General features: G+C 43.1%; 1 protein-coding gene across 1 annotated transcript in view; it reads left to right on the forward strand.

The window, feature by feature from the left end:
* The first annotated feature begins 3411 nt into the window (after nt 1-3411).
* The window catches only part of PDE2A (phosphodiesterase 2A), a 177208-nt gene continuing 158816 nt past the window's right edge, over nt 3412-21803 (forward strand). The window contains exon 1 of the mRNA XM_031961505.1: nt 3412-3543. Coding sequence (XP_031817365.1) covers nt 3470-3543 — 74 coding nt within the window. The 5' untranslated portion in view covers nt 3412-3469. The remainder of the gene's footprint in view (nt 3544-21803) is intronic.

Genomic DNA, 21803 nt, shown 5'->3' on the forward strand with positions numbered 1-21803 from the left:
ATTTGCCTCAGTTTCCTCATCTGTAAAATGAGCTAGAGAAGGAAATGGCAAACCATTGTAATATCTCTGCTAAGAAAACCCCAATTGGGGTCGGAGTAGACATGACTAAACAACAACAAAGGGGAAGTTCTGCCTTTGTGGGAAAAATCACTGCCAAATACTTTTTCTCTCTTCATTTCCTCCAATTCTCATATCTTCTTCCTTATTGTATCAGAATTAGGTTTGTGTTCCAAGAAGGGAGTGGAATGAATAAAACCCTTTCTTCCAAACCCCAGCCTGCATTTACTGAAACAACATTCTATGTGTTTTCTTATTATACCACTGACTTCTGCTCTGGCCAGACTGCATCTAGAATATTGGATTCAGTTCTGAGCACCATATTTGAGAAAGGATATTAATAAGCTAGAACTCAAGTGAGAAATCACCAGCATGGTAAGAGGACTTGAGTTCAAGTCCTGGGAAGAGTCATTGTAAATATTGGGACTATTTAATTTGGAGAAAAGTATATGATGGCTCTCTTCAAGGGTTTGAAGGGCTGTCATGTGATAGAGGAATTAACTTTCTTTTGATTGAACTGAAGGTCAGAACTAGGGGGTGAGACAGACAGAGATGATGATTTAATTGAGGACAATTTTTATAACAGAGCTTTCCCAAAATCTTTTGGTATTAGGGATTTTTGGGGAGGCAATTGGAGTTATGTGACTCTGGGGTCATACTGCTGGTGTCAAGTGTCTGAGGTGTAATTTAAATTCAAGTCCTTCTGATTCTAGGACCACTGCTCTATCCATTGGGCAACCTAGCTGCCTCTTTCCCAAAGTCTTAATGGGTTGCCTTGGTAGGCATTTCTTCTCCATTGCTAAAGATCTTTAAGCACAGCCTGCATGCTGTGGAGAAAGTTCTTGATCAAGGATGAGTTGGACTAGATAAAAACAATAAATGTTATTTTCATAGGGCTTTAAAGTTTGCAATAAACCTTAAAATAGAACAGTATTCATTTGAACTTCACAACTTAGAGGTTTCATTGTTACCCTCATTTTGTAGATGAGAAAGCTAAAATTCAGAGTGACTTGTCTAGGGTCATACAGTTAGTGTCAAAGGTGATATTTGAACTCTTCATTTGTCTCATTTTATGTCCAGAAGTCTCTCTGCTGAATATTTCCTTCAGCTTGAGGATCAGCCAGGTCCATCTCTAGAATTTCTTCCAATATAATCCCAGGCTTCCCCACTGCCAGGCCCAGAAGGAAAGCATTCTTTTGGGCTGAATATTCACCATTAGGAACTATGAAATCAGGGAGCAAAGATTTGGTGATTTTAATAAACAGAGCATTTCCTTTACAACAGCTCTGTAGCAGGGCAAGAAAAATTGCCTCCATTTTATAGAGATGAAAACTGAGTCCTAGAGATATATAGTGACTAAAATGTTTAATCTGGAAGAAATCTCAGAGGTCATTTACTCCAACCTGTACCTGATTAAAAACCCCCTTTATGATATCATCAATGATTCAGTTCCACAAAGAATTTTCCTAGGTGCTAGTGATTTAGAGAGAAGAGAATGAAATAATATCTGACTTCAGGAAGCTCACTGGATGGTATCAGTTTTCTGCCTGAAGACTACTAGTGATGGTAGGGGACTCATCACACTACATATACAGCATGTAAAATCAAAAAGAAGAGAGACCTCCAAGGAGAGGATATGTGTGATTGTGTGTGTGTGTGTGTGTGTGTGTGTGTGCATTTTTATCTGTCTGTGAGTTCAAGTATATTGGAGACTAAAGTCAAAGGTTGAATCCAGGATTTGGTTGGAGACAGGGTTGGGGCTCAGCCTGGGTCAAGGGTCAAGTAGAAAATATTAGAATCATAGAGTCTCAGAGCTGAATAAGACCCCAGAGAACAGTTATTCTGTCCTGTTGTTGTTCAGTCACGTCTGATTCTTTGTGACCCTGTGGATCGAAACTTGCCACCACTATCTATGGGATTTTCTTGCAAAAATACTAGAGTGATTTGCCATTTCTTTCTTTGGTGAATTAAGGCAAACCGAGGTTAAGCGACTTGTGTCTGAGGTTGGACTTGAATAAAGGTCTTGACTCCAAGCCCAGTGCTTTAACCATTGAGCAGCCCAATCCAGCCCTGCACCTGAGGAAAAATCCCCTCTAAAACCTAATATCCAATAAGTAGGTTATCCAGCCTTCACTTAAACATTTCCATTGCCAGAAAACCCTTTCCAACTCTTGATTTAGCCCCTCCTGCTTTTGGACAACATTGATTGTTAGGAAGTTTTCCTAATATTGAACCTAAATTTGTCCTCCTGGCACTTCAATGATATTGACCCAAGTCACCAATCCTTGCACTTGCTCCACCTCCCAAGGTTCCCAAACGCCTATCTTTACTTGCCCTCAACTGATTTGTCCAATTTAAGTGGTATCTACCCTTTGGGTAATTGCTTTTTGAAAGAGGAGTTTCTGAACCCAAACATAAGTCTATTTGCTGGAATAGGAAAGTGAAGATCTTTGGAGCACATTTGGAGCAGGGAGAAAGCCTTCCTGTATGTACCACTTCCCCAGCATCCTTCTCTCTACTCTTGGCGTCATTCCCCGCCCTCTCCTCCACCAGAAGAACATAGGTCAGCCAATTTGCCTGGCCACTTCTGAAAAGCTGCCAACCTCTGACTTTCCCTGCCTGTGTTTTTGTGCCACATTTATTGTTCTGTATGCCTGTGCCTCGTGAGGCTCCCTGAGAGGAGCCCAGCCCCCCTCCTAGGCCGGGGCTGCTGTAGACTCCACATGGTGAGGTGTGTGTGTGTTGGGAGGTATTGTTCTTTTTTAGACTCCCTTGGGATTCAGGAAAAGTTCCTGACTTCTTGTTTTCCACCATCATCTTTTCCTCAGCTCCTAATCTCCCCCTTTCTCCCAACACACTAGGACCCTGCAATGGGGGAGTTGTCTAGGTCTCTGTAGCTCTCTCTCTCTCTCTCTCTCTCTCTCTCTTTCTACCCCGGTTCTTCTGTCTCTCCTCGCTTTGTCCTCCCTCTCTCTGCCTTTCTCCCGGCCTCTCCTCCCTCCCTCTGCATTATCGGACCTGCTCGGGCATCCGTCTCCTAGCTAAGCCGAGTCCCCTCAGGGAACTGAGCGGTGCAAGCACCAGAGGAAGGAGGCCGACGGAGCACAGAGAGAAGAAAGCAGCCAACGAGCTAGCGCTGTCCGGGAGAGGCCGGGAGAAAGCGGCCAGAGCTGACCTGGGCCGGGCCGGACCGGGCCGGGCCGGGGAGGGGAGGGGAGCTCCCTTCTCTCCCTTCCCTTGCTCTCTTCTCTCTCCGAGCCTTGCAGTCCTTTCCCCTCCTCTTCCCTCCCCTCCCCTCCCCTCCTTTCCCTTCTTCAGCTCCGCCCCTGCCTTCCCCTCCGGGCCCCGCCCCTCCCCCCTGGGGCTGAGTGGCCCCGCCCGGGCCGGGCCGGGCGCCGGAGGATGAGGAGCGATGGGGCAGGCGTGCGGCCACTCCATCCTGTGCCGGAGCCAGCAGTGCCCGGCGCGGCCCGGGGAGCCCGAGCCGTGAGTGTCCGCTGTCCGGGGCTGCTCAGGGGTGGCCAGGGCGGCCAGTGGCGGGGGGAGCCACGAGTGTCGGGCCGGGCCGAGGGGTAGGAGGGAGGGGCCAGGGATCTGGGGTGTGGGAGCTAGTATGTGTGTAAGGGAGTATCAGATCGAAGGGAGTCTGGGGTCCTAGCTGAATCTATAGTGGGTTCAAGGGAGATCGCCTAGGCAGGGGGGTGGAGTGTTGGATGGGCTCGGGGCCGAGTCCAGAGAGACCGGGGGAGGGGGGTGTTCTGCTCCAGGAGTGTCAGTGAGGGTCGGGAGGAGGAATCTGAGCCCTGGGAATGGGGATTGAGTGCGAAGAGAGTGGGAAGGATAATGGATCAGAAGAGAAGCCAAGGAAGGATGGGGAAGCAGGCAGTCGAATGGGGTTGGATTTGGGGGACTGAGTGGCCCGGGGCGGGAGTCCAGGAGGGGCATGTGCGGGGGAGGGATATGGGCTCCCATAGCCACTTTGGCCAACTTTACTGGCTAGTCCAGGAGAAAGGGAGAGAAGACATCAGCGTGAAGAGTCTATCCCCTCCTTCTAGGACCGGATAATTCCAAACCACGGATAATTGTGAATCCTTGCTTTCATCCGCTCTCCCTGTGGACAGTGCAGGGGGACTCGTAGGGGTTTCGAAAGAGAAGGATTGGGAGTAAGCAGGCCAGGTGGGGCCAGGGTTAGCCGCTGGGCTCCAAGGGAAGGGGTGGGGGCGAGAGAAAACCTCTACGGGATCAGGGCTGTCTCTTCGAGAGCTCGGGGGATCCTGGCCTTTCTCTATGGATTCTAGCTCGAGGAAAGTAGGGGGCTGGGGCGGAGGGTGGGGTGGAGAGCGAGAAGAGCCCGGTGTGTGCACGTGTGTGCTCACGCACGTGTGTGAGGGGGCCGGGCACGTGCGAGGGGCTAGGAGCCAGGGAGGGGAGGCAAGGAGAGAGGGAGGAAGGCGGCGCCCCGCAGGTGGGATCGCAGCAGAGTCTGCCTGCTCCTGCGAGGGGCTTAGTGGGTGGCTGAGATTGAAGCTTGTGGTGGTGGGGGCGGCCACGTGTGAGCTAGGAGACTGTTCCTGTGTGTAGGTGTGTGTGCCCAGAGCTTCTTTGTGTGTGTGTGTGTGTGTGACTGTGATTTTGGATATCTGGATGTCAGACAGTTTGCAAAGATTGTATTTGTAGATTGTATGTGTGTGCACTTCTGTTAAAAGAATGTACTTGTGTATTATTGTGTTTATAGACATAGATCTATATAGAGTCTGTGTATGTATTTGGGAAAGGAAGTTATTTCCCCAATATTTTATGTTTATCTCTGTGTGAATGAATATGTGTCTATGTAGACACAGATATATATTACAAAGACACATACATATAAGAAATTCACATATCTGTGCACCTCCATAATTGGTAGACAGATATAATTCTGCACATAGAGAATGATTCTTTCTTCCTTTGTTAATTTTCTGGGGAGCTCCTAATTGATGGGAAACCTTCCCTTCTATAAGTACACCCCCAACTCGAACTCCCACACCCATTATTTGAATGAGAGACACATCCTAGAATGTATACAGTTACCACTGGGACAGACCTTAGAGATCAGCTAATTCAATCCCCTCAGTTTTACAGAGGGGGAAACTGAGGACCAGGGAGAGGAAGGGACATGTCCAAGATCATGTAATATAGGTCAGAGCCAGAGCTAGACCAGATATCCTTATACTTACTAATTAACACATAAAGCACACACATATGAATGTGTATATATTTTATATACAAACATATTCCCAGCCCAACTATAATGAGTATCTCTATATATAATGGGAATGGGGAGGGGAATGTACATATGTAGAGGAGATGTTAAAGCTCTCCAGCAATACCCTTTCTTGATCTTAACAGACTTGATAACTTCTTTGTGTATGTGTGTATCTGTGGGCGAATTATAGGTTTTTATGCAGATATATGCAGCTAGCTATAATGTTTTAGGGTTTGCAAATCACTTCACATATTAACTCATTTGATCACAGACAGGTGAAGTGTCTGAATAAATATGTATATATGCATGGGCGAGTGTGTCTCTGGAGCTGTGTCTGTGTTTAGGATTGCATATTTTTATTTGAAGTGTCTATTTTATCAGAGATATGATGGGCTTTTAGCTGATTTGGGACAAAACTTTCAAGTTCCCTGGAGCTCCCTTTCTGTGTCTATATCTTGCCATTCTAGCGCCTTTCATTCTTTGGTAGCCATGTGCCCTCTCCTATAATGTACCTATGCAGTGTGGGCATACCTAGAAGTGTACAGGAAAAGGAGTCGGGGCTCATGGGTTTTGAATTCTAGTCTCAAATGTTGTGTCCTTGAACTACTTTAATTCTCTGGGTCTCAGTTTCTTTATCTGTAAAATTAGGTGAGTGCATTAGATGACCTGCAAACTCTAATCCAACTTAAATGTTGTGGGCTTTTCAGAGGGTGATGGGCAGAGGGAAGTGCTTAACCAAAGAGGAAGAGACTTGAATGGAGACGTGGACTTGGTAGATATAAGGGATAGTCTGGGCTTGAGGCCTTCTCATTCTCTCCTTTACCACCTCCCAGGTCAATGCCATATTCTCGGAGTTCTCCTGGATCAGGGTGAAGAGGAAAAGTCTCTGGATTTAGATTCAGGAAACCTGGATTTAGACTCAGGAAACCTGGTTTCTAGACTTGGTTCTGCCTCTTGTTCACTATATGACTTAATCAAGGCCATTTTTCCTCTCTTGGCTTCAGGTTCCTTTCCTTCTCTAAAGTGAGTTGGACCCCAAGGTCTCTTATAGTTCCTTTAAATTCAGTTTCTATTATTTGATTAATCATGGAAATGCTGGCAATTTGTATAAGGTTTAAGGTTTTCAAAGCTACATAAATACCACATTTTGTCTTTACAACTACCTTGGTAGGTAGGTGCTGTTATAATCACATTTTACAGATGAGGAAATTGAGGCAGACAGGGTCATATGGCTAGTATCCGAGGTTGGATTTGGACTCACATCTTCCTGATTGTAGGTTCAATGCTTTGTCCAATTTACCAGCTATGATTCCTTCCCCAAAGAATCTATGAATCTATGATCCTTCCCCAATGTGACATTCTGTGTATAGCATTTTACTTTTTAATGATTACATATGTTTTTCACTTCTACTCCTCCCCTAATTATGTTATGAAGCCTCCCATTTTCCAGATCATTCCTGAAGGAATATTGAAAGGATACATATGTTACTTAAGAGCAACTATGGAGTAACAAAAATATTTTCAAGGGAATAGTCTCTAAACTGACAGGAGGGGCATGTAATTAGTGGCCCCTTTGGGGCAGGGAAAATTTGGAAAGATAAGATAAGTAGAATTTGAAGAGCATTACAGAAAAAGAGGATAGTGTGAGTAAAATAGCAATGAGATGACTGTACATAGCGGTTTGAAGGGAAGGGGGTTGGGATTGGAGCAATGGGATTTGACTGTAGAAACAAGCTAGGAGAAGATCATGGGAAGCCTTGAATGACAGGTTGAGAAGTCTAGAATCAGGGAATATGGGGAATCATGGGAAGTTCCTGAGGGGAGATTTTCAAATCTGGGCTGAAGAAAAGTGATTGTGTCCCTTTGTGTAGGAAGAATGTAAGGAGAGAAACTGAAGGCAGAGAAATGGATGGGGAAAGTTGTTGCAGTGATCTGGGCAGGTGAATAAGGATTTTCATCCTGGACCTTGGAAATGGAGAGAGGGAGAAGTTGAATACAGAGACTTTAGATAGGAAGAAGGAACAGGATTTGAGGATTAATTAGATGTGGGGCAGGAGAGGGAAGAAGCAGGGAAGAAGCCCAGATCCATATACCAAGGGGTCTGGGAGGTTTCCCATCGACCGAGGAGTCAGTCAGAGGAGGTGTCCTGGAATAGGGACATGGTTGATATTAAGGGCCAGAGGGATGTTCAGGGCAAGGTATCCAGCAAAGGGTTGACCTCTTCTCCACTCAGAGACGCTTCCTGGAGGCAAAAGTCCTATCTCCCCATTCAGAGCAAATGCTTCCTGAGAGTAAGTATCTTGCTCCCCTCCATAGAGCCCTGGGATCTTTTGGTATAGAAGTAAAGTCTCCCCTATTTCGTGCTCTTCCCTCCCCCCACCTCAGCCCAGGGTTGGATCTCTTGCTGACAGACATTAAAGCATCTCCCCAGGTTGGGGGGGGGTTAGGGGGAGGGGTTGGCAGGGTGTGGAGCAGTAATATCAGCTTCCCTCTTCAGTACCAGCACCACAAAGGTTATATACCCCCTCCTCCTACATCCTTTCCCTCCCCACCTCTCCGCTAGCCCCTCTCTGCCCCTCTTCCTTCCTTCCCATTCCCTGTCTGAGTCCCCGTGGGCCTGCTGATGGCTTGGCTGGGCTGTGGCCAGGCTGGGGGTGGGCAGGGTTGGAAGGAAAGAAGGGACAAGGATTTCTCAATTAAGCCTCTCCCCTCATTAATGGTCTGGGGACTTTCCCCTCAGCCCTGTCCTCTTTTTACTTCAGCGAGTCACTGGGTTTCCGCTGAGTGTCCCACCACCTAGATGTGACCCCAGACCCTTGCCTCTGCTCTTCCTTCCCTCCTTTGCTTTTTGTCTCTCCAGCTCACATATTTTCAGGCCCTGCCTTAAGCCCCACTTCCTCCAGGAAGCCTGCCCTGACCTCCCAGCCCAAGGTCAAGATTCTCAGAGTTCCTTTAGAGGAGACAGCCAAGAGACCTGGTGTCCATTTCAGGCTCTGTCACTGATTTGCTTTGGGATCCTGGATAGATCCCTCTCACCCTCAGTTTCCCTATTTATGAAAATCAGTAAAAACCTTTACAAATTACACAGAAGGAAATAAAAGAGTAGGGAACTTAAAGTATATTCTTATCCTATTAGGTAGGTCTCTTTCATTCTCTCCTAGAGTGGCAGAGTACAATGCCCTGTAAACAGTAGGGATTTGATAATACAACACAACACAATACAATAGAATATAGACACATAGTTTGTAAAAGCAAATTATACCTAAAAAATTCATAGATTCTTTTACAAGTCTTTTTCTGTTTTTGAAATATAGTTCATGATAAAAAAAAGTTCACAATAAAAAAAAAGGGGAGAAAACAAATAGAAAAAAATGAAGGATTCAGATCAGGTAATTTCCAAAGGTCCTTTCAATCCTAAATCCAATGATCCTGAAATCCCTCTTTTCTCGAGGCTTGCTCACCAGTCTATCACTGTTTTTTCTGGTCAGCCCTTGTTTTCCCATTGGGTCTGTCCTCAGCCTGGGAACACCTAAAGGACCAGGCCTCCTCTTCCTCCTGCTTTCTCTCCTCTGTCCCTCATAATCCTCCTAGGGCTGGGTATACTCTTTAATCCTTATAGATGTCTACAGGACTTGGTCCACAGTAGGTCTTGAAGCCTAAATTTTTCGGGAAAACATTATATCCAGGATTGTGTCCCTTTATCTGACTGACCCTAAACTGAAGGCAGAAGAGGGGGGTAGGGCTCATTTTGAGGATTTCTAAGTAGATGATTGTCCAAATTCCAACCCTCGGCGGTTTCCCCACTACGATTAATGGGAACTGTAAGTATCAGTATGGTTAATTGGGGGAGAAAACTCAGGCTTTGCTTTCTATATGTACCATTTCTTACTAGGGAGATAAGATGAGCATGTGGGAAGTTCTCAAGAGAACAGGACACGTAAGACTCAAGGGTGAGACCATCTGGGCAAAGCTCATAGATTTGACAAGAAAGAAGCTGAGGACAAAAAAGAGTTCCATCGCTTGTCTAGGATTTGAACTCAGACTCTGATTCCTAACTCAGCCCTCCTTCCTCTGCCCTGTGCTTCTGGAGTTAGTGAGCATAAAACATTGGATTGGAGGGCTGGAAAGGAATTTAGAAGTCACTGACTCCAAATTCCTCATTTTATATAGAGAGGAACTAAGGCATAGAGATTAAGTGATTTGCTCATGGTTACCCAGATATTAAGTCCAGGTCTCCCTTAGTCCAATTCCATTGCACTATCCATCAGTCCCTGGGGTCTTTCAGTACTGGAGAGAGGAGTGTCAGGGTCTCAAATAGTAGTTTAAGGCATTTTGCTTTTCTTTTGCAGGCCAAGGGAGGGGGTGGCAGGCTCCAGGACAGGAAGGGAAGATATACTTTTTTTTCCCCTTAAGGAACTTCCAGTAATTTTTAAAGGTTAAATATATGCTGAGCTAATGGGGAGCAAAGATGTTTACTCCCAGGGGAGGGAGCAGGTCTTGTCTATTTCCTTCTATAATGCCCTGCAAACAATAGTGGCTTAATAAATGTTTGCTGTAGATTATGACCAGTCTGGGAGGCAGTTATCAGAAGAAGGGAGTTTCCAAAACAGGCATTGTGTGCAGTATGCCGGAATCACAGGATATAGGGTCAAAGCCCAGATGTGCCCTTTAGCACATCTGTGCTCCCATGCATTACTCAGATTCATTGAGCCTCAGTTTCTTCAACTGTAAAAAGAGGAGGTTGAATTAGATAATCCTTAAGATTTCTTCTAGCTCTGGATTCTGTGATCCTAAGAAACAGCAGATAGAATATAAGAAGGGGAAGTAGGGAGCCAAATTTCAGGACAGGTGGATAGCTTAGTGATTATGTTGGATAGAACACTGGATCTGGAGTCAGGAGAACCTGAGTTCAAATCCAGTCTCAAACACTTACCAGCTTGTGACTCTGGGCAAGTCACTTCACCTTGTTTGCCTCACTTTCTCTCTATGTAAAATGAGCTAGAGAAGGAAATGGCAAATCACTCTAGTATCTTTGCCAAGAAAACTCCTAAATGGGCTGGTGGGGACTCAGACACGATTAAACAATAGCAAAAGAGTTTGGGAATATACCCTTATGTGGCAAGGATTATTAATGGCCTCCTGGACATAAATGGAGAGGCTGATATTTCATTTGCCTCCTTTCCTCTCTGCTTCAAGAAAGAAGAATTTTAGGAGGGATTGTTAATTAATGACATTTCATTCATTACTTATTCAACAAACATTAAGCACCTATGGTGTACACACTCCTGTGCTTGGTGTTGAGGGAAGAGAAAGATAGAAAAATTAACTATAATTGACTTTTAAATGGCAAATCAATCAGCAGGCATTTCCTGTGCCTACTTAGAGCCAGGCACACTACATGCAGATACAAAGACTAAAACCACCTCTATCCTTGGTCTATGAATTCAAAATTGCAAGGAGTCATTGAGTTCAGGACTTCTTGAACTTTTTCCACTGGATACTCTTTTTAGCCCAAAAAATTTTTATATGACTCCTAGTATATAGGTATGTAAAATAGGCATATAAATCAGATAGAATTATAATATATGATAATTAAATCACAAAGAAATTTATTTTGAAACAATTCTTTGGGATCCATATAATTTTACCATTTATTAAAGATGAAAACAAATCTGCATACTAATCAAATGAATGTGCTTTTTTATTTTTATATAAAAGAATTAAAACTTTTACTGTTGTCAAATTTTTCATGTTGCCCAAATTCATTTATGTGACCCCTATTGGGGTCATGACCCACAGTTAAAGAAACTATTCCAGTGTCACATTTTGCAAATCAGGAAACTGAAGCTTGGGGATTTGAGTTAAGTTGCCTAAGTTCCGATAGGTACTTATTGGTAATACCAGGGCTTGAACCTGTGTAGCCTGATTCTAAATCTAAGAGATCACAATGCCGTGCTCTCTCCCCTGGATGTTTGCAAAGCAATGGGCAAGATCTTTGATCATCATAAGTCTGGGAAGGGAGGCAGCCTGGTACATGAGCAGCACTGACTTGAGTCTGAACAACTCAGCTCTGCTTCTGCTTCTGATACTGCCTACCTGTGGGACTTGGTCTCAGTTTCCTCATCGGTAAAGTGAACAGAGTTGTGGTAGATACATGACTTTGGATGTCTTTTCCAGCACTCTCTTTATGTCCCTATGTTCCTGGAGTGAAGGATTGCCTTTGAAAATACATGGGAGCCAAAGCATTTCCAAAAGACCCATGAAGAAAAATGCTATTCACCTCCAGTCAGAAAACTGATGAACTCTGAGGGCAGATTGAAGCATACTTTTTAAATACTTTTTTATTTTTCTTTCTTTTTTGTGTTTTCTTTTGCAACAGGACTAATATGGAAATATGTTTTGCATGACTTCATATTTATTATTGATATATTGCTTGCCTTCTCGAGGATGGGCTAGGTGGGAAAAGCCAATTTGGAACTCAAATTTTAGAACAATGAATATTAATTTTATGTGTGATTGGGAAATATTTAACAAAGTAAATATAAAAAAATTTTTTTAAAGAAAAGAAAATACATGGGGATCAGGGAATGGTGGTCATTAATGAAGGTATATGTTTTTGTTAGCTCCATTCTACAGATGAGAAAGAAAAGTTAAGACTTAGATACTATGAATATCTAAGGCAAGATTTACATCCAACTCCTGTTGACCTGAACTTCATTTAGTAAAGCCCCTATTTCATAAGGCATTAATCCTGCCCTCATGAAGTTTACAGTTCAAAAGATACAGAGATAACTTTTTCAAGTTAAATTTTATTTTTTCAAGTAATAAGCATTTATTTTCTTCTTCCTCCCCCTCATTTATTCTCTTTCTTCCCCTCTCCATCAAAAAAGAAAAAGCCCAACAACCTTTGCAACAAATATACATAGTTGAGCAAATCAAATTCCCACATTGGCCAAATCCAAAAAACGTCTCCTTCTGCATATTTAGCCCTTCAACTCTGTCAGGAAATTGTATGCTGATGTTGGGCTTCTGAAATCATGGCTGGTTTTTATTCTGATATGAGTTTTAAAATCTGAGTTTTATACAGTGTTACATAAATCAGAGAGGTGATAAAACTGAGATTCTGGGAAATGAAATTACTTGATTAAACTCATAGGCCCAGTAAACAGCAGAACTAGAATTTGGAACCTAGTGATCTCCTGAGGTCCCAAGGAGCTCTCCCAATTATTTTTGTAGCCATGCCCTGGGAAGCATTTCCTGTCTGTAACAATGGGCCTGAGGTGGGGCGGAATATCCCCAAGTTTGTCTTGGAGAGCAGGAGGAGGAAGGCAGCATCAAAGGAGATGTTTTAATTCAGACTCTTTCCTTATCTGGATCTCCCATTTGGCAAGTCCCTTAGTTTCCTCATCTATAAATGAGGCCATTGGGCTGGACTTGGTTTTTGATTATTTGTCCTTCATTCTTGAAGAGGACCAAAATGACATCACTATGTTGGAGTCGCAACTTCCAGTGCTGAATGTGTGATCTGATTTATCATGCCATATATGTGTGTATGTCTGTCATAGATTTAGACTGGAAAGGTCCTCACCCTTAATCTATTCCTGGCTTCAGAAAAAGGTCTACTGAGGGGGGCCTGGGAGGAAGAAAAGGATTTAACAAGCAAAAAAAAAAAAGAGATGAAAATGCATCCCTGGCGAGGGGTAGCCTGAGTGGAGGAGGCAGGTAGTATGGCTTGGCTGGAACATAAAAGGCGTGGAAATGAGGATCGTGAAATATGGGAGGGAAAGAGGTTGGAGTTATATTGGGAAGGACGTGGATTGCCAGATGGAAGAATCTGAATTTTTAAAATCATAAATCAGGGGTTCTTAACTTTTTGGGGGGTTGCCTCTTTCGCATTCTATGGACCCTTCTCAGAATCATGTTTTTAAATGAATAAGAAACATAAAATTACAAAGGAAACCAATTATATTGAAATAAAAATGATTTCTTTTGTTCCCCACCTAACTCTATGGAGACTGGATAAGGAACTGAACCTGGAGTCAGAAAGACCAAATTCAAATTTAACTTCAGACACTCATGAGCAGTATGACCCTGGCAACTAATTTTGCCACTGTCCGCCTCAGTTTCCTCAGCTGAGAATAATAATACCACCTATCTCACAATGTTGTGAGGAACAAATGAGATGATATTTGTGTCCAGCACATAGTAGGTGCTTGACAAATGCTTGTTATCTCCTCACCCTTTTCTGTCCATAGTCCTCTCCTATGGACCCCGGATTTAGAACGCCTGTTCTAGAGGTAATAGGGAGCCACTAAAACTTTTTAAGGTGGGAGAGGATGGCATTGAAGAGATTGGAGGCAAAACTAGTTAGGAAGCCACAGTAATAGTCCAGGCTAGAGATGAGGAGAACCTGAGGTGGGGGGTGGGGGGGAGAAGCGTGGGTCCCAGAGCTTTTGCTAAGACAGAACTGGTAAAGCTTGATATCTGATTGGTTGTGAAGGGGGCAAGGAGAGGCAGGAGTCAAGGCGACTGAAACTGGGAGTATGGGAATATCAAAAAGAAGGGTGCTAGGAGAGGGGAGAAGACCACTAGGTGGTGCTATATTGCATTTGGATATGTCTGGAAACTGCTTCTTCCCGAGTTCAAATCTCAGACACTTAGGAGCAGTGTGACCCTGGGGAAGATACTTTTCCTTATTTGCCTCAGTTTCCTCATCTGTAAAACAAGCTGGAGAAGGAAATGGCCAACCACTGTACTATCTCTGCTAAGGAAACCCCAAACGTGGTCACGATGAGTCAGGAATGACTGAACAACAGGGGGAAGGAGAAGCTGATGAATTCAGATTTGGGCACGTTGAGTTTGCCCCCTGGAATTGAGGAGGTTAAGAATGAGTGCCCACGGGAAGCCAAGTTACTTTGAGTTCTCTCCCACCAGGACCAGAGCCAGCCCTGGCCAGTACTGGTCAGTGCTGGTCCCCAGTTTAAAAGGCATTGCAGAATTGAGGATGGAGAGAAAGGAGGAGAAAAAAAATCAGCATTTACTAAGCACCCACTCTGTGCCAGGCACTGTGATGAAGTGCACCTTATTTATGGTTAGAAGTGGATGGGTTTTATTTTTAGGGCTTTTTTCCCCAAGAAACCCAAGTGGAAAGGGAAAAGGAAAGGGGGATAGGTGGGGGCAAATGTTTAAATTAAGGAAAAAAATGGAAAATGTTGGAAAAAAGGGGGAAAAGGGAAAGGGGAAAAGTAAGAGGGAAATATTTTTTTTTATTTTATTTTTTTTCTATTTATTTTTTTTTTTTTTTTCTTTACCTTTTTTTTTTTTCCTTTTTTTTGTTTTTCCCTTAATTTTTCAAAATTTTTTGGTTTTCTGTTCTTTAAAATTTTCTTTTTTAAAAAAGGGAAAGGGGATTTTAGAAAGTTTTTTTCCTAAAGTTTTGTTTTAAAAAAAATATAGGCAAAAAGGAGAAATGTTTAAAGGGGAAGGATATTTAAGGGTTTTTTTTTTTTTTTTATTTTCTTTTTAAAAAAAATTTTAAAAAGGGATTTTGGGTATAAACAAAGGCCCTTCCCCTTCTTTCCTTCCCACTTTTTTTCCCTTCTTAAAATTTAATAAAAAATTTTTTTTTTTTTTTATTTTTAATTTTAATGTTTTTTAAATTTTTTTCTTTTTTTAAATTTTTGAAAAAAGGGTTTAATTTTTCGGGAAAAAATGAAAATTAAATATTTCTTCCCATTTGGGGGGGAAATTTTTTTTTAAATTTATAAAAAAGGGAAAATTTTAAATTTTATTTCCTTCTTTTTTCCAAAAAAATTTTCCTTTTAAAAAAAAAAAGGGGGACTGGGAAATAAAGAAGAGTTTCTTTCCTTTTTGGGGGCTGTTTCCCCAATAAAAAACCCCACCTGCTCTTGGTTTTAAAATTTCTTAAAAACTGGTTCCCTTTCTTCTAAATTCCTTCAGACTTTCCCAAAAAAATTTTTAAAATCCTAAGGCTTTAATTTCTAAATCCCCCTTTTTTTCCCTTCTTTTGGGAAATTTCTAAACATTCGGTTTCTTTTTTAAAAAGGGTTTTTAAAAATTTTTTGGCTTTGGAACCAACTTCCTTCCTTCTTGTTGGGCCTTTTTCTTTTTTCCCTATTTTTGTGAACTTTGGTTTCAAGGACGTTTTTTTTTTCTTTTTTAATTTTTTCTCAGTTTTCTTTTTAATTACTTTCCGTTTCTTTTGCTCCCTCTTAGTGGGGGGGGTTAAAGGGAAATTCCTCTTTCCTTTTTTCAAAAGAAAAGGGAAAGGGGGTGAAAATAGCCTGGGGGGGGGCGGGGGTTTTGATTTGAATCCTTTGCCTGGGGAAGTGGGAAATGGTCGGCTCTCCCATTTCAAGAAAAACACATGCAAATCTATGGAAAGCAGATGCAAATCAGCTCTGCCCTGAGCTCTGGCCTTTGGGTCTGGAATGTGGATTCTGAAGCTCTCTTTGTGCCCCCCCTCCCCGTAGGGACAGCTGTGGCAGCTGAGTTCTTCTGAGAGCTCTGCCCATCACGAAAGAGCCTCTGGGATATGGGGGTGTGGGGAGTCTTGCTCCCAAGTCAGCTGTGGCACTCTCCCCCCCATTCTCCTCAGGGACAGCAATATATTTAGCAACAGGGATGTTTTCACACATTCATCATCCTCCATTGTTACAAAGCCCAGGGCTCTGGCTGGCACAGGGAGAGGCTGTGTCCCGAGTGATGTGACCAGCTTCCTGAGGTCACCCTGCCTCACCCCTGCTCCCCTTCTGACTCCTTCTACCCCACTGCCCTTTGAGACATACAGGAGAAGGCTCAGGCCACAGTGAGAGGGACTGATGTCAGACCTAGACTTATTAACCCCTTGTATTAAGGGCACGAGGGACTTTAGGGACCTAGCCCAGTCCTGTGGCCAAGGTCACTCAACATGTGCCTGCAAGACCGGGGCTCTTGACCCCTTTCTGCCACATTAGAATTCTGGGAGAATTTTCCAAATGCTATAACTGAAGACTCTCACGGTGGGGAAGTGACAGAGATGATGTGTCATAGTGGAGTCAGGAAAACCTGGATTTGAGAATTCCTTCTGACAATTCATAGCTGTGTGATTGACCAAGTTACTTAACTCCTATGAGCCCTAGTTCCTCATCTGTGAAATGGGTACAGTTCCAGAAGTCTGGCTTACAGAGCTTTTCTGAGACTCAGGTGGGTTATACGGCTCTCAGAGATTTTTAAGGCACTCTATAAATGTCCGTTATAGTTAGGGTCAGGAGAGAAGACAGAGGATGGACGAGATGAACCTTCCAGGTCCACCTAGGGATTGCTTCCAGGGACAATATCAGTGCCCTTCATTCCATAGAATAACCAAGTTCCTGGATAGTTTCATACAGAGCAGATTGCTGTGAATCCAGGCACATAGTCTGTCCTGATTCTCTGTTTGGCTCTAGACAGCAGAATCAGGAACCATGGGTAAAAGTTACAAATAGCTAAATTTAAACTTGGAGTCAGGAAAGACTTCCTAATAATGAGAGCCACCCAAAGAGAGGATGGAGAAGTGGTGGGTTCACCCTTTGATGGAGGTCTTCTGGCCGAAGACGGTCACTTACCCCAAATATTCTTGTGGAGATTCCTTTTGTGTTTGAGTTGGTTTATTTGGCTATGATCCCTTCCGATTCTCCATTTCTGTGAAGCTAAGGTTGCTGTTGGCTCTCACATTCTGTATCCTAGGGTTCTTTCTGGCTTCTGTGATTCTAAGGAGCAGTCAAAGGTGATTCAAGGGCTTCTGACTGGGTAACCAATAAATCCTACAGTATTTCAGTATTCAGAGTCATTGCAATAATGGAATTGTCTTCCCACAGATTAAGACCCCTTAATAGACTGAAATGAGAACTTTTGGTCAAGTAAGGCTTGGAGGCCCATGGATGAGGATGGTTCAGAAACTACAAGATGATTTTTCAGCTTACATTCATTTCTTCTCATCTCTTTCCCCATAGGAATCTCTTCCAACCCTGGGACAATAATTCATAATTTCAATTCCTGGAATTTAACTCTCTACTACTTCCTTAAGTCTGCAGTTTTGTATGTAAGAGAACTGCACTTCTGGGGGAATTATGGCCTTGGAGTCAAGAAGACCCGAGTGCAAATTCATTCTCAGACACTAGCTGTGTAACCTTGGGCAGGCCACATAACTTCAGTTTGCCCCAATTTCCTCTGCTGTAAAATGGGAATAATAACAATAGCACCTACTTTGTAAGGTCATTTTCAGGATAAAATGAGATAATATTTGTAAAATGTTTAGGGTAGTTCTTGACACATAGGAGGCACTAGAAAAATGCTTATTCCTTTCCTTGTCCCCTTTCATAGATCACCAGTAGGTACTAGCAATTAAATAGAAATGGGCCAGAGCATTTATTTGCCCTCTGCAATAAGACTTAGACTCCCAGGAGCTCATTGTCCACTGGAGGCTTGGAGCCTTCTCTGTAGCTCATATGGTTTGACATCACAAAGTCTATTCCTGTGGACTATGATTTCTGGCATTTAAAACATTTGCAAGTACACCAAATATTAAAAAGCAACTCTCATTGCATTCACCATGTGTGTTTTCCCTCTACATAGCCACATACAACTGTTCTCTTGACAGAAATATTCTTTAAAGTCAGAGACAAGATGATAGAGGCCATGAAAAGCAGGGTTTAGATTTAGAGGATATGGGATGGAATCCCATTGTAGAAACTTGGTAGCTGAGAATTCAACCTCTCAAAAACTCCATTTCTTTATCCATAAAATGAGGGTATTCAAAAATATGGATATCTTGGGGCAGCTAATTGGTGTGGTGGATAGAGCACCAGCACTGAAGGCAGGAGAACCTGAGTTCAAATCTGGCCTCAGACACTTAACACTTCCTGGCTGTGTGACCCTGGCAAGTCACTTAATTCAGTTGCCTTAGGAAAGGAAGGAAGGAAGGAAAGAAGGAAGGAAGGAAGAAAGGAAGGAAGAAAGGAAGAAAGAAAGAATATGGTTATCTTGCTCACAGTTTGTGAGGAAAGCTCTTCACAAACCTTAAAAATGTCAAAAGGAGGGACAACTAGATAGTTGAATGGCTAGAGCACTGGCTCTCAAGTTAGGAGGACTTGAGTTCAAATCAGAATGAAGACATTTAATGCTTACTAGCTGTGTGACCCTGGGCAAGTCATTTAACTCCACTTGCCTCCCTCCCCCCCAAAAAATCATAGATATGTGGACTACTGTTATACTTCTGTCTTCAGTCTGTGCCTTGATTTCTCAATCCTGTGAACTTAAAATCTTGTAAAAAAAGAGTCTCCTTAAAAGTGAGTCATATGGCTAAAGAGGACTAAATCTGGGGTCTAGTCCCAGTTTTGACAGTTGTACAGCCATGGTTAACTCTCTGAGTCTCAGTTTCTGCACATCCAAAATGGAGTTAATGTTTGTATCACCATCTTAAGGAATTGTGAGGAAAGCATTTTCTTTAAGGACATGACAAAGTGGTAGTTATTAGTGATAATAACAATAGCCATGAATTAAAAATTTTTTATTAAGCACTGGAGACTGTTCTACATTCTGGGAATGTAAATATAAAAGTTTGACAGTCTTTGCCTTCAAAGAGCTAGGAGAGGGATAACTTACATAGAGAGGGGAATTTTGGTCTGGAGAATCACAAGGATGGTACATGTAGCCCTGAGAAAGCAAATTGTCATGCCTTTTTGAGAAACAATGTGAGTGTTGATTTGGTTACTATTCCCAGACCAAGAGGAAGAGGATTACACAGCTGGCAAATGGTCACAATAGCCTGGGTAAATGGTCTAATGGGATGAAATGGGGTGAAATATGGTCTAGTTTGGGGCAATCTAAGTATAATAGGCTAGGTGAGTTTGTACTCACTAATCAATCAGCTCACCTTCAGGGCATACCTCCAAAGCTGAGTGGATTAACTAGCCCCGTGAGTAAGAGAATGATTTCTGAAGGTCATCATTCCAAGGAGGTTTGCCTTATTATGTGGGACATGTTCGAGGTTGGCCCATAAATACCAAGGGTAAGGTATTGAAGCAATAACCAGGAGATTAAAGGTGACCTCAGAACTTGGAGGGGATTTTGTCTTGGGAACCAATAGCAACCTAGTTCACTTTTGCTGAGGGTAGAAGTCAGGAATAATTTATTAAACATTTATTATATAATGTGCACCGTGCTGAGCACGGGACACACCTTCAAGGAAAAAGCAAATCCCTGGCCTAGAGGAGCTTACTTCACACAGGAAAGGGAGCAGAAATAGGGGAGGAGGGAGAGCTACAGGAACATGTTGATGTAGTCTACAGAGTGACGAGTTGCTGGTTTGGTTCCTTTTTTCAAAGTGAAAATTTTTGGAGAAGCTCTCCGATGGGAAGGAAAGAAATGGGCAGAATCTCCATTGTTAGGCAGTAAGAAGGTATTTCTACCTGTTAAGAGGTTAAAACAGGGCAATGTCCTGGGCAGGACCTTTGAATTACTGTGTATGTGTGTGTGTGTGTGTGTGTGTGTGTGTGTGTGTGCTCATGCGTGCATTGAGTGGTTAGGATTAAGCACATTTGTAAGGACAGTTCTCTGTGAGTGAGTAATCATCCATGTATATATAAGTAGATATTTTTGTGTGGCCATGTTCTTTTCCATGATCCAAAGCGATTCCAATTGTCTGGATTTCTTCTTTCTCCTTTTCCCTGGCGCTATTTCTAATCAAAAGAGATGGATGATTTAGAGGGTAGAGAAATAAGGTTAAAGCTGGTTGGGTCCCCAATTACACACTGATGGCTCATTCACTACAGAATTCAATGTAACTAAAAAAACTATAAGTGCCTACTGAGTGCAAAGCTTTTTTCTGAGCATGGAGATTGGGGAGGGAGATCAAACAAACTTGGCTATAATTTACAGTTTGATATGGATATCGAACCGAGAATCCTGATAAATAAATGGGGTTGGGGGTTGTATGAGTGGGGATGTGCGTGTGCACATGTACATGTGTATGTGTAGTGCTCTGTGAAGATTGAATAGGAGGATCAAGAAAGATTTCCTGGAGAATGCAACATTTCAGTTGGGCTTTCAAGGTGGGGTAGAAATTCATCAGGGAAAAAGTAGTGGGAGGATGTGCCAGGTAAAGGGAACAGCTTGAACGAGGAAAGATGCGGAGGTGTAAGAGTGGGTGGTAGGTTCAAGGACAGGGAATCTTCCAATTTATCTGAAGCATAAGGAAATACCCTAAACCAAGCCTGAGTACCAAACTCTGAAGGAACTGCTGTTGGAGAAGGGAAAGGCTACACAGTGACTTGGGGGTCTAAAGTCAGGTCACCTTACTCTCCCCCTCGGACGAATTTGTGCTTCTTATTCTTCAGGGGGAAAAAAGATCAGGGAGAGCTGCTGTTAACCTGGGAAGGGTTTCCAGAAGAGGTGGCACCTAAGGCAGCTCTTTAGATGAAAGGATCTTCCCAGGTTCCAGATCTGAAGTGAGATATCCTGACTATTGTACTTGTACAACCTCAGACAAGTGACTGCTTCTCACTGACTCGGTTTCCTCATCTGTAAAATGACTTAACTAGATAACCATGTAGGCATTTCCCAGCTCTGTGTTCTAACTGGACACCAAAAATAGGTCCTAGGCCCAGTCCCATTTGCAGTAAGCAACTGACTCATTTTGAATGTAAATAGCAGTCATTTCTTCTTTGGCCAGAAACCCTGATGGTTTTCATTCATTCATTTATTTACTCATTTCGATTTTTTTGGACTAGGTGAAAGATGAGATTTTTTGCCTTAATCACTGAATGGATGCAGCCTCCGTTAAACTGAGACCTGTAGAAGACCTTAGCTTAAAAAAACCCAAGTCTCCCCTTTTATCCAGGGCCATCTCCAGTGGTTCTGATCTATATCTGGCCAGTGGACCCAGATGGCTCTGGAGGGGAAAGTGAGGCAGGTGACCTTGCACAGCCTCCCTCACTTAAATCCAATGCACTTGCAAATCATGGCATCCTCTCCCTAATGTCATGGTCCTCTCAAGAATGAAGGACTAACAATTATCCAGTCAATCTAGAGATGTGCCTGTCCCCTTCCAGTAACAAATACGATTAGTGCCCCCTTCCCAGCCCCAGGACCAGTATGTGGTGAGGTCATTTTTCCTCCAAGTTCTCATTTAGGCTCCCTTTCCAAGGGATGGAAAAGGAACCCGGCTTCCTGTGGATCTGCCCTTTATCTTCGGTTGGGTGGAAAGAGGATCAAACCCCAGGATATTTAGACTTTTCCTTAACTGCCATTACCTCTGCCTTTGATAAATCAGCAGGGGCCGGCCTGGCCAGCCTGTTTCTTCCTCCTCTTGGTGGGGAGGCTTGGAAGTCAAGGCTGCCTGGATGAGCTGGGGCCAGGATTTTCTGAGAGGAGCTATTCAGCTAATAGAATCACAGGAGCTTTGAATGGTAGGGTTTAAAGGAATCTGAGGATGTAGAACATAGACAGTCAAAGCTGTTAG

This window comes from Sarcophilus harrisii, chromosome 3, assembly GCF_902635505.1.
Source record: "Sarcophilus harrisii chromosome 3, mSarHar1.11, whole genome shotgun sequence".
In the NCBI taxonomy this organism is placed as follows: Eukaryota; Metazoa; Chordata; class Mammalia; order Dasyuromorphia; family Dasyuridae; genus Sarcophilus; species Sarcophilus harrisii.